This window comes from Aulonocara stuartgranti, assembly GCF_965226115.1.
Source record: "Aulonocara stuartgranti genome assembly, chromosome: 7".
Taxonomy (NCBI): Eukaryota; Metazoa; Chordata; class Actinopteri; order Cichliformes; family Cichlidae; genus Aulonocara; species Aulonocara stuartgranti.
Window position 1 is genome coordinate 58,818,772 of NC_138945.1, and position 12,937 is coordinate 58,831,708.

Below are 12,937 nucleotides of genomic sequence, written 5' to 3' on the forward strand. Positions count from 1 at the left end.
ACACTTTTGGTACCCAACAGGTTGACGTCAGGTTTTTGGGAAATATGAAACCCTATGAGCAAGCACTTTGGCAACAGTGGGAAGGAAACACTCCCTTTTAACAGGAAGAAACCTCTGGCAGAATGAGGCTTAGGGAGGGGGCAGCCATCTGCCGCTACTGGTTGGGGCGAGAGAAGGAAGAGCCTGTATTTGAGCCTTTATGTATGCTTTTGACTCTGTGTGAATTAGAAAAAATCAAAAATTATTTCAGACTTGTGCATCCAATTCTTGTTTTTTGTAAGTAATTGAAAGATGTATGCTGTGCAATTATTCCATCCTGAAAACTCAAAGAAATAATTGAAAATCCAAAATTACGATGAAATCCATGCCAGTGGTGAGTGTATATAACTTCTGACCACATGTCAATAAAAAAACAAACAAACAAACATGCAAAATAAAAAAGCACACAATAACAAATGGGTTACAAATTGGTATATACCATTGCAATGGTATATACGCACATTAAACCTGTGAGAACCTTCACAGACATATTAAACCTCCAAGCTACCCTGTTCTGTCAGTTCTGAAAGTGTAGTTTCCACTGAGGCTATAAGAATCTCCACTTATTTAGACATCCTTAAAATGAGAGTTTAATTAGCATTGCTACCAACAGTGTTGCATTTAACTTGTGAATAGATGCAACAAAAAGAGTCGGAAAGGCACATTTCCCTATTATTGTCTGCACTGCACCAAGCCTCAACTGGAACCATCAGCCAAAGCTCTTTTTTCTCTCTACAAGGCCTCAACCAGGCTAGACAACCTTTAGTCTTATTAAACAGGCTCATAGTATTAAAGTAAAATGTTTGTGGTTATATACTAGACACTAATTTTCTGGCAGTTTAATAATTGCACTATTACTAATAGTCTTTTCTTTGATGATCTTCTAGATGGAAATCAAAGTACAATGCCAGACACAGAATATACAGACACAAAGATGCAATGGCTTCAGTGTACTCCTATCACCTGCACAGTTCTATACCAGGAAGATCATTGTTCCATAATGGAAAGACATACCACAGATTTCTTGTGGATATAATTCAACATCCTAATTATATCCTAACATAGTTGGTTTATGGTATGGGCAATCAAAATGATCAAGGACTGCATGCATATGAAACTTAGACTCAGGAGAACATTGAGTAACTTCCTGTCAATCTGAGTATTTGCATGTCTTTCTCTGTAGAATCTATAAGAGACAGAACAAACCAAAGAAAGCTTTAAGCCAGTGTCAGAAGTCCCTGCAACTGCTGATGGACTGTAGTAATCCAGAGAGGACCTGCTCTGTCTATAGGGATATGGCCACTATTAAACAGGACCAAGGCCACAGAGCATCTTTCCAAGACAAGCAGATTCAAGTTAACACAACTTGCACATTATATACAATTCTTCTGCACAACATATACAAACACAACGGCTTCCTGAGATACTGATGTCATTTGCCAGTCTTCCTTCAGCTCTTACTTGGTAGTATGCGATTTCTCATTTTTTCATGTGCATGTTTCCGTTAGGCTCATGCCATAGCTGTGAGTCATGGCCTAGAGGAGCTGGAGGGGGCTCAGATCTCCCACAGCCTGGCCCTCATCCTTTCTGTTGCAGCAGAACCCCATCACAATGGTAAGTCTATTCACAGATACAGGCTGGGCCAGAGAAGTTAATTGGGACTTAAATATTCCACTGTCTATATGTCAAATGGTGTAATACAGAATCCAGCTTTATGGTAGCCTTTTTGAAGACCTCAGTATCACTAATGTCAACAATGGGCAATCTATTCTCTACTGTAGTCATATAAAGCATAACGTCTGGAAACTGTAAAGAGAATACAAGGATTTCTTAGTTACAACCCCAAACAACTGATCTCACTATTAAGGTGCTCATATTGAAGGTATTAGCTAGTGCTGCCAAGTTTTCAGAATCAGTTATTGTCAAATGTGTGTGTGTTATGTGTGCCTGTGTGTTTTCCCCTTTGCTGTTTTAGATTCTGCAAGTCACTAATTTGATCAAACTTTAAAAGCATAGAAGAACTCTGTAGGTCCACAGGATCCTGCTTTTATTGTTGCCCAGGATGACTTCTGTCACTTTCTCCTAAAGAATAGACAAAAACAGGTTACGTCCACTCACAAACTACGATCTCTATAAGACAGCCAGATTTCCATAAGATTATTTTGAGGCACAGAACGTCATACAAAAGTTTAAAAGGATGAATCCCCTTAAAGTTTCATTATTTACTTGCTTTATCTGGAGATAAAGTAGGAAATAAGAAGTTATTTACCTGTTGTACCACTGTAGAAATGTGCAGAGATCCAGAGAACCTCTCTTGATTTTAAAAGATTTGTATGACTTGGGTGCTGAGGTAGCCGATACCCTTCAGCTGATTGGATGAGTGGAGATGACCAAGGGCAGAATAAGCCAGGCTTACAGGACACTAACAATAATCATGTGTTACAGAGCACATATTTGTCTTGGTTAACACCTGTGTAGGTGTAATGCTGACAGAGGACTACTTACTGTCATTGAACATGACATCATAGAATTTTAATAAAAGGTCAGTAGTTGTCGTCACCTCTGACAGTAAGAAGGCGAGAGGTCATTTCAGAATATCTAGTCATTTTGAGTTGAGCTATTTCCACCATCCCTCTAGAGCTCAACGTTATCAGAGTTGCATGCTAATCTTGGAAGGCCTCTCTCTGGTGTAAAATATCCTGAAGAGTGACTTTGTGCTTCTTTGGTTTGGATGGAGTCTGACAGATGGGCAACACTTTTGGGAAGGAAATTACAGTTTGCTGTTTTCAATTAATAGGAGGCTGACCCCAATTACTGCGGTATGTCTTTATGTCCTTTGAAACAAAAGTGGCATTTCTGTGTCAATCACCACACAAGCACTGAATAAACAGCAGCTCTTTAGTTCATTTAATTCAATTTCTCTTTTCATAGCTCTTACAGGTTTTCTTTATTCCTTATGTAATGAGGTTTTTTTTAACATGCTGTATATTATTTGCCACATGAGCTCAGTTCTACCAGCAACAGAACACTGGTACTAAAATATACCAGGAAAGGGGGGATTGCTCCACACTAGTAATGACATGCCTCTAAGTGAAGGAGCCTGGTTGCTATGTTGCTGTGTTATTGCTGTTAAAGTGCAGAGTCGGGGTCCAAGTATGACATGGAACACCAGGGCTCACTCTTCTCTGTTCGCCGTTCAAGTGGTAAACTTTCTGACAGAGAGCAGATATGCCCGGAGTGTTTATTTTTCACTGCTTTCCTCATGACATCACTCAAAATGAGTAACTTTTTCTTTTCCGAAGTTAAGCCGGCTTGTGTAGCAGATACAATGCATAAGAAGTTTTAAAAACAAAGAGAACAATAGCCCACATACAGCTACGCTTTTGACATTTTCCCCCTTCCTCTGAAGTGCAGCTGAAAAAAAGGCCTTCCATTACATCAACCTTAGCAACAGTGAAAACATTCAGGAGGCCAAATGGATCTGTTCCATATTAGCAGTGTTTCACTTTCCCCGGTGAGGACGGTAACTTTTCACTCTTCTTTTCCCTGCTTTAATAAAGCTCTCTTCAACTGTTATTTATGGTGATTCTAGAAATGGCTGACAGCCATTCATCATGTCTGCTGTGTCACTTTGTGTGGGCACATTGTGTAATCATATACGTGTTTCCCGATGAAGGTTTTGATTTGTTTTTTTTGGGTGGGGGACTTACATAACAGTTTCTTATGAAGTTGCTTATTTCTCTCTCGCTCTCTCACTCTCTCTCTCACAACAACTGCCTCATACCGAGTCTTTATTTTACAGCAGATTGCTGATGGGTCTTCATAATAAATCAAATCCTGCTTGTTGATCTGACACTCTGGGCAGTTGGCACAGGTGTTATCTAAACCTTGGGCAGCTACAGTGGTTATTTTGGTATGTTTAGTGCGTTCACATGTTGCTAGGAAGTGGCGCTTCCCCTCCGAGCTTGAGTTTCAACACTTATCTTCCATTGACCACTCTCTCGGCTATCTTTTTTCCCCGTATGTAGTGCCTGAAATCCAGAGATCCTTGTATGGGCGTCAGCACAAGAAGACCAAAGCAGTAAAAAAAAAAAGCTGTGGACATGCTGGCTAGGTAAATTTGTGAAATAATCACAGTGTTCTTATGTTAAGAAATCTGACAGGCCTCACCAGTCAACACTTACCATTTATTTCTTTTTGATAATATGATTACATTAGGGTAAACCTAACAGACACTTATAAGAATGCAGCTCATGTTTCATGTTTTAGTAAAGCAACTGTGTCCTCTATGTTTCTCAGGGCACCAGAGGTGGCTGAGAAGAAAGGTAAAAGGAAAACGACCTCTAATCTTTCCACTTGTACCATCCAGTGGTAATAATTAAAACTTCATAACTGAACACACTTGTTTTGTTTGTTTTCAGTGTGGTTTAAAGTTTAAGCCAACGGTTGATATTCCGTCATGATGGTTTTTGTAACTAAATGGTTTTTGTCATCTGGCAGTACTTGATTTTTTGTCAATTTGCACTTTAGGTGAAGAAAGTAAAGTCTAAATAAATACTCAAACAAAACATACACATAATATTTTTTAATGATGTTATAATATTGGGGCAATTTTCATCTAAGGACTGGAATTAGTACCAATATAAGCAATGGTCTCAAAAGAATTCAGAATAAATCAATGATTTCAGTCTCTCCATTTGACCTTTATTAAACACTGTATTAGTCACTCATTCACTAATGAGATAATAACCGCATAAAGATTAATAACAAACACTTTAGGTGCACTGATATAGGAGTGTTTGAGTTTAAAGAGTAAATCACAACAAATCATGAAATGAAGGGTTCTTTTTGTAGATTGCTAATTTATTTTATTTGTAAAAGCATGGCATTCATGCCAGATGTTGTATTTTTGGATTGCTTTACCATCATACCAGAAAGTTGACTTGCAAAGACTTTTCAGTAGTTAGAAGTAAATTATACAGCCGCTGTTAGAGAAAATAAGCAAAAAAAATAACCAGACGGTACACATGCTATTTCATTTCTGTCTCTGTAACGCATACACAACACAACAAACTCTAGTCAACACTCAATGCTAAGCTGATGATCCAAAAATAGGTGCGGTTATAAACACACTCGTAGGTCAGAGCAAAGTTGAATCCTTCAAGCCAACACTGAAAGCCAACAGCTGTGGACAAGCCATAAGTGCTATACATGACAAAGATCAAACCTATGTGTGATTACTTTTTCATCACTGCAACATCCTTTTAATGCAAAACACCTCTGCTGCTACTTTAATCGTTTTATCTGGATATTGTTTTCAACTTGACAGCCATGTTTGGAATTCTAAATGGTCCCATTTAGAATTCCAAATGCAGTGTTACCCCCAATTATATGCTCAAAACAAAATCTTAACTGTTTGCAATTTACAAATGTTTGGCACATGTTAAAATAGACTTTTTGTTTTATTTTTTAAAAACATGCTTCTCCCTTGGGGGTGCTGGAGCCTATCCCTGCTGTCATAGGGCGAGTGGCAGGATACACATTGGACAGTTACACATTTACACCTATGGGCAATTTAGAATCATCAGTTAACCTAACCAACTCCACATAGACAGTCCCCAGCCAGATGGTGGAGTTGAAATCTGGACCTTCTTGCTGTGAGGCAACAGTGCTAACCACTGCGCCGTCCCTAGAAACCCCAAGAAATCACTTTTAAGCTTCACAAGAGCTTTGTTAAGACAAATTCTAAAGCAAATAGATCTTCTTTTTTTTTTTTAACTCTCATGATATTATCCTCAGTCACAAGGTCAACAGTCTTGAACACATGTTAGCAATGACTTGTTAATATAAACCACTGTGTTCCAGCATGTGCTGTGTACTAACATCATTCCATTTTCTAGAGGTGCTCAAAACATAAAAAATTAAAGCCCTATTCTGCAAACAGTGCACAGCACCTTGTAACCCAGAGAGCAATAAATGCTGACCAAGGAGACTTAACATCATGGCAAGTACAGCCACGACATGATGGTTGGGTGGATTATATGCTGTAAACTGTAGAATGAGCTGTTTAAGCTGTTAAGTGTAGGTTAATACAAAATGAAGCACTATAAAGAGAATAATCAAGGATATTCAAACTGCACCTTATGAAAAGCCAAACATACTAGTACAGCACACAGCATTGCCTACCATTAAATATGGCTACAATATGTAGATGTTTCAGTCCTTACACAATCTAGCCCACAGGGATCTCTGCAGTCAATGGCAAAAAGAAAAATTCATATATGAAAATCAGATACTTTTAACTAAATAGCTAGTACTCTGTTTTAGGTAATCTAGTCTTATGGATTATAAGTACGCTTGTTTACTTGAAAAATAGCATGAATACAGTTCCTGCAATCACCATTAGTATATGCTTTGTATGTTTAAGTAAACATACCGTAATGCACTGGCAATTATTCAATTTGAAAAAAGTAATCAGATTTAGTTCTTAGTCATTAGAAGGGCTTTCAAGGTAAACTGTTGCGATTCTTTTCTCCTGTGAAATCTTCACTGGCATCTCCAGGACTGGAGGCTGCAGCTCTTGCTCTGAGGCAGCCTCGTCATGGCCACCGTGTACATCCATCTGGAAGGAAAATGACTTGTCTGATGGCCCCAGTTTAAAATGTTTCTCACTGATTTCAGATGCAGATTCTCCTTTGTCGCTGAAGTCGCCATACTCCACGCTATGAGCAACATTATCTTCTCTGGAAACTCTAATGCTGTATCCTCCTCCCGCCCCACTCTGGAAGGCTTTCTCGATCCCTATGTTAGAAGACTTGAGCGCTGCCATGATCTGATCTTCAGATAGGTCATCTCCTTCCAGCAGCCCAGATTCTTCCAGGGTTTGAGAAACATTTAGCTCTGCAACTATAGTCATGGTTCCATTGTCAGTGGACTGTTCCACTCTTTTGACACCGACGGCTACATTCTCTGGACTTTCACTACTCACTCTGGTGAGGAAAGCTAACTCCTCTTTCAGTGGTCCCGACACTGAACTTTGTAGCTTCTCAAGAGCTCCTTTCAGCTGCTCTTTGGGCTCCAAAGAGTCTTCTCTCAGGTACTCAAGCACTGCCTCTTGCACTACAGGTGAGACCCGAACCTCTTCTTCTATTATGCACTCTGGAAAACTCTCTTTGGCAAACAACCGGTCACCTGACATAAACTCATATTCATCACTTTCTTTTACAGTCACTTTTTTCTGGGGAAGGCCATCATCTTGATAATACCTCTCATCCGACAGGTCATCTACAATTCCATAATGGCCATATGAGGTTATCCCGCCACCCTCCTCAGATTCAGAAAGATTTTCATCTGGTGTGGAGACAAAATACTCATGAGACTCTTGATCATGGGAGAAATGTGGATATTCACTCTCTCTAGAGACCTCTTGGACTTGTACAGATCCAAACTTTGACTCATCTGTGTTGGATTTCATGACATTATCATCCCCCCTGCTACCTTGAATGCCATGAGGGATATTTTCTGGCTCCTCAACTTCAAAATATGCAGAAGGCTCATGAAAAGTCAACCCGGACTTCTGCTCAGCCTCAAGTTCTTCATCACTGTAAGACTCCACTGGTTCCTCGATGATTTCCACATTGACTGACTTATTTTGTAAGTCCCCTCCTCCTTGCAAGCCACTCAGCAGGTTCTTGACCATGCTTCCTGTTGCTGTGTCCTTGATGTCCTCTAGTGACACTTTCTTCACACCTTGTTTCAACAGTTCTTCCAGGGCATTGTCCTGAGAAACATCCAGCTCTTCCTCCACTTTGGACTCCAGCACGATTTGTGTTTTAGTTGTGCCATCCTCCTGCTCAGTTTTCTCCACGTGATATCTGACTTTTGAATCTCCTGCTGAACAGACCTTGGCTTCCAAACCTGCTGGTTTTATCACTTTCTCAATTATTTCTTCTACAGACACAGAGTCTAATATCTTTTTCTCAGCTGGGCCTATTGTAAACTCTGTTCTTCCTTTGTCTTTGACCTTGCCGTCGACAACGGGGCCTTTTTCTTTTTCATCTGACACATACTTCTTGCTTTCGGTCTCGGTTTCCGTAACTAGGCTCTTCATTGATGGTGACACCACTCTTACTGATTTGGTATCAGGAGTAGAAGACTTGTCAGGACTCATCTGGCCCTCTGTGTGTGGGAGCCAGATGAGTTTCACAGTTTGCTCTTCTGCTGTTCTTTTTGGTACACTCCGACTGACTTGGTTTTCACTATGGCCTGCTTGCTTATCTTTGGTTGTAGTACTGGTGGTGGTAATGGTAGTAGCAGAGGCAGAAGCAGCTGCCCGAGCTTTGTTAAATGAGATCATATCCCTTCTGGATGCCGGACTCTGATGGCGAGCTCTTCCTGTAACTGAAATAGGGATGACCCTAGACGGACTTATGGACCCAGAGGAAGGGATGGGGGCTCTTCTCAAGCTTGAAGTCGATGGCATGTACCTTACATCCATGTGCTGTTTGGTGGTTAAGGTGGAAGCTCTTGGAGTATAGCGTCGGGCAGGCATTTTGATATCTGAGTCAAAAGTAATTAGTAAAGAAGTAATTAGTAATAATTATTTGAGGAATTGACATTTTGTTTTCAGTTTTGCTTAATAAATGTGTAAATGATTTATCCAAGTAGAAACCAGTCTTGCAGTGTTTTCCCATCATTATCACATCAATAAAAATAACTGAGAAACATACCTATTATTCTTTCTCTTTGATGTTGATTCACTCGCTTATGAGCATCTTGCAGACTGATTCGCTCACCCTCCAGAAGAGCCCTAAACAGAGACAAGGCAAATTACATATGAAGACAGGGGCAAAAAGGTCCTAACTCAAGTTAATTTCTCAAATATTTTCAAAACATCAAAGACAAGTACCTCATGGGATCGTGTACATCCTTCAGCTCTGCCATTTCAACCCTCTCAAACTAAACACAACTGGCTTACGAGAAGGCATGAATGCTGTACCTGACCATATAGGGTAGTAGTCTTAAAAATTCAAATAAGCCACCGTCATTTAATATCGATGCATTACTAGTATTTGAAACAGCTCACCTTTCCTTGGCCATGCTTCAACAGACATACAATAGCAAATGAAACGAGCAACTTCTCTGGAGAGTGCCTTCCGAAAGACTGGCCTAAAAATAACGCCCACAAAGCATGGCTGTCTATGCTTCCCTGTGAATCCCAGAGCAAAAACGGACACGTGACACATACAAAAACAAATGCCGCTGCCACGTCTCTAATAAGGTATTCTGTCTATTCCAAAAGTTCAAAACAAACCAGTTGTGCCTGTGGAGAGCCTGCCATATAGAGGCAAGCTAAAGCTAAAATGCTAATATCTATCACCATCTTTGATATAAGTCTGTTTAAATGTAGGTCAATATGAGGCAAGAGGTTATAATATGTCAAGGGTACATTGATATAACATTCCAGTACAGTGTTTACCCACTGTTTTATAAAGAGCTTTGAGATCTTAGCATCTCCCTGTGTCATGAACATGAAGCCAACACACTGAGTGCTATAACAAGACAAGTTATTGCTTATAAAATCAGTCCTCCTTCACACAATATGCTCTAACAGCTTTACTTAAGAATCATCTATAGTATGTGTAGTATTTATGTAACCTTGTCAGACACTAATTTTCTGTTAAGCAGCTCGGGGTTTTTTAAACTGTACAGCAGTCTCCACTGTTGGTGCATGGAGCCACTGCAGGTGGGGTGTGAGTGAACAATGGAAAATATGAATCCAAGCTATATTAGCTTAATGTGACTTTTGTTTGAGATCTTAGATTTGAGCAATTAGTGCCAAAACCAGGGATGAGCAAGCAAAGTATGTCTCCTTATGTAAATTATGAAGTTAATTGAGTTAAGATTAACTTGAAGAGGTATTTGGGCTGGTTTAATCAGTAATCTGATTTCAAAACCATAGAAATATCTCAGAATAAAGAAAGCTTCTGCATTTTAGCCATTGTTTCTACAATGTTTTCTACAATTGTTTCTTAAGAAAAGAAAAAAAATAATGATTCCAAACAAATAACCATTACTGTCTCTGTTTTCACATGCGCTCATTCCCCAAAGGAGTTCTTCATGAACAACACAAAAATCGTTCAAAATTGTTGTAGCTTACACTTTTTAAAGTAGACTGACTGTTAGCAACACCTTTGCAAAAAGCATCTGACAGCTTTTCCTTGTATTAAACGTGTCTCTAAAACATTTAAGACGCCACATGTACTTCTTCTATGGAAGACATTTCCCCTCACAGTAAGGGAAGCAGTGAAACACATACTCCTATGTGGTTCTAGCACCCAGGTATGGTTCATATCACATAATAAAGGCTTACTGAAGAGTTGCATAACGCTGACTGCTGATTGTCTCTCATAGTGTTTTTATTCGTGCCATCTGTGCTTTTCATGCTAACACAAGTAAAAATGGCTTCTGGGAAAAGACTTAAACTTGACGTGACATAAAATATCCATTTCATTTATTTAGACAAAAAATGAACAAACTAAATGGTTTCATCACCTGTAAGTAGCAACCTCCATTCCTAGATCCATCTTCACCTGGAGAAGCTGCTGATGCTCTCTCATTTTTTGTGCTATAACATCAGCCATCACATTCCTCTCATGCTCCAGCTGTTCAATAGTCATCTGATGGCAGGGGGGGAAAAGCAAAAACAGGAAACCATAATTCATCTCAAGGCAGCTTTTAGTGCTCTTAACAGATTTGAAGTTTTTAGGCGTGTCCTCTCAAGTAGTGCTTTGTGTATTGTGCATAAACCCTCTCCAGTAATGTTAACATTTGCCTTCCTTACATACAGATAAACAGAGGAATGTATTTGGTGTGACTTTACTGAAGACAGCCCTGCAGTGGGTGGAAAGAGAAGTGGTATGTAACTGACTGGCCTGCTTTAGACTGCATCTTCAGGCTAATAAGGATTTGTCAGTCTGACAGCTAATTGGTTTAAGTGGCTGGTGTAATCTAGCAGTTGGACGGTATTAGGGCGGAAGTATAGCGTTTGTCCAGCTAATGGAGCTATGCTGTCCTGGTATACTGACGTCAAATGTTGTGCACAATCCATATTTTTTAGTTATGGGTACATAAACTTGACAGGCCTTGCTCACTGTTGAATAATGACCCCTCCTTATTTATTGTGTAGCGTTTTGGTACAGACGCCAGAATGGTGCAGCGTGTGTATATATATATAAATTTCACATTATTGGAATGTGAATGTAAATGTGAATGTAAATTTCACATTATTAGAAAGATCGAAAACATTTGTAGCAGCCACTGTGAGCTGCAGCTGCATGAGTACCTTTAAGGACAGTGGGTGTGGCAGGGCAGCAAGGGACAAGCCGCTCCCCCGTCTCCAAAATTAGAGCTTATTTTGCGGGGTTTACTGAAAGTGGTTTTTCGTTTGTTTGTTTGTTGATAAAACGAATCAAACAATGCCAAATTAAACATTTCTTCTACTGTAGCACAATTAATTCGTCCTTACCTGATACTGACTGTAGTCCACACGGAATTTTTCCTGCATGTGCATCAGTTGCTCCTCAAGTCGCATTTGAATCTGCCCTTGTTTTTCCGCTTCCGTGCGTAATTTGTCCAACTCGGACGCATACAGCATCTTTTCCCTCTGCATGTCGTTCAGCATTGCCTGGTCCGCTTTAATTGACTGCTCCATGTCTTCTACCGTCTTCTGGTACATTTCGAAGGTCTGAATCCATCCTTCGGACATACCGTGGGCATACTCCTGCACCTCTTCCACGGAGACCACCGGAGGCCCACGATAAGTTTGCCTGATGATGGGTGCCACTCGGGACTCCACCTGACTGCAAAGGCGGCTCACTTCTTCCCTGTGTGCATCCTCTAAGCGTTTATACTCGTTCTCTAGTTGCAGCAGCCGCTGCTGGAGTTCGCTGTTGGTTTTGTGAGCGTGATGAAGCTCCTGCTCGCAGTTCTTTAGTTCGCCGCTGACGTCCCGGCACACATCGGTCTGCTCGCTGCACAGACTCTGGATCATCTGCAACTCCCGCCATAGCTTCTCCCTCTCCATCTCAGCCTGGGACTTTTCAAACGACAGCTGCCCCACCATTCTCCGCAGGTCCTGCATCTCAGCCCTGTACTTAGTTTCCCATCCGGTAGTCCTCACCTGTCTCAGTTTATTTATTTCAGCAATGAGATGCGCGTTTTCTTGCTCCAGCTGCTTGGTTCTGGATAGATACTGGGTAAGTCTGCTGTTGAGCTCCTGCAGCTGGTGCTTCTCGCTCTCAAAAGTTCTCTTGAAAGGGAGCATTGTGGTAACTAATTATCTCTGTTAAGTTAGATGGAGAAAAATGTCCGGTGATTTTATTTATTATTTAGGAGACGGATTCTCCCGGCATCAATTTGCGTCTTCGTCCGTGGGCGCGACTGTGATGTAATTTGTGATCGGTGGCCTTTGACAAGTGCAGGAGGAGGAGGAGGGCGGGTCCTTTGCTGCATCATAGCAGCGTCCCGAGCGTGTCCCTCCGTCCCTGTCCGTTGTTATGTTGCGTTTAAGTGCTCTCTGAAATACTATAATGCTAAACTCACCGCAACTATAAATAAAAGAAAGGACAAGCTAAAAAGAAACGTACACGAGTTAAAAAATGATAATAATTGAGGTTTAAACACAGTATATTGGTTTTGGCTACATTTACCTTTTGGCTTTTTCTCCCACATGTAAAAGCCAGTCTACATTTAACTGCAGCTATAATATAGCTCCATATTAGAATGTATAAATATATATTATTTAGAATGTGTGTTACACTTAAAATATATTCCCACTGATGTCGTAAGCGTCTAGTTTGCAGATTTGGTAAATTTGCTTTTTCATTTTGCTTTGTTA

General features: G+C 40.3%; 2 protein-coding genes across 2 annotated transcripts; one reads left to right on the forward strand and one right to left on the reverse strand.

Moving 5' to 3' along the window:
- Positions 1 to 355: 355 nt before the first annotated feature.
- Positions 356 to 4,208, forward strand: ttc23 (tetratricopeptide repeat domain 23; the record flags this gene model as incomplete). The annotated part of the gene is made up of 4 exons (XM_082538096.1): positions 356 to 373; positions 1,200 to 1,463; positions 1,548 to 1,653; positions 4,068 to 4,208. The coding sequence occupies 4 exons, from the start codon at positions 356 to 358 to the stop codon at positions 4,151 to 4,153; spliced, it is 474 nt and encodes a 157-aa protein (XP_082394222.1). The 3' UTR covers positions 4,154 to 4,208.
- Positions 4,209 to 4,212: 4 nt separating this feature from the next.
- On the reverse strand, positions 4,213 to 12,515 carry synm (synemin, intermediate filament protein). Its single transcript, XM_082538432.1, has 4 exons — positions 11,567 to 12,515; positions 10,594 to 10,718; positions 8,769 to 8,848; positions 4,213 to 8,598 (listed from the first exon to the last, which is right to left on the reverse strand). The coding sequence occupies exons 1-4, from the start codon at positions 12,362 to 12,364 to the stop codon at positions 6,527 to 6,529; spliced, it is 3,075 nt and encodes a 1,024-aa protein (XP_082394558.1). The 5' UTR covers positions 12,365 to 12,515; the 3' UTR covers positions 4,213 to 6,526.
- Positions 12,516 to 12,937: the final 422 nt, after the last annotated feature.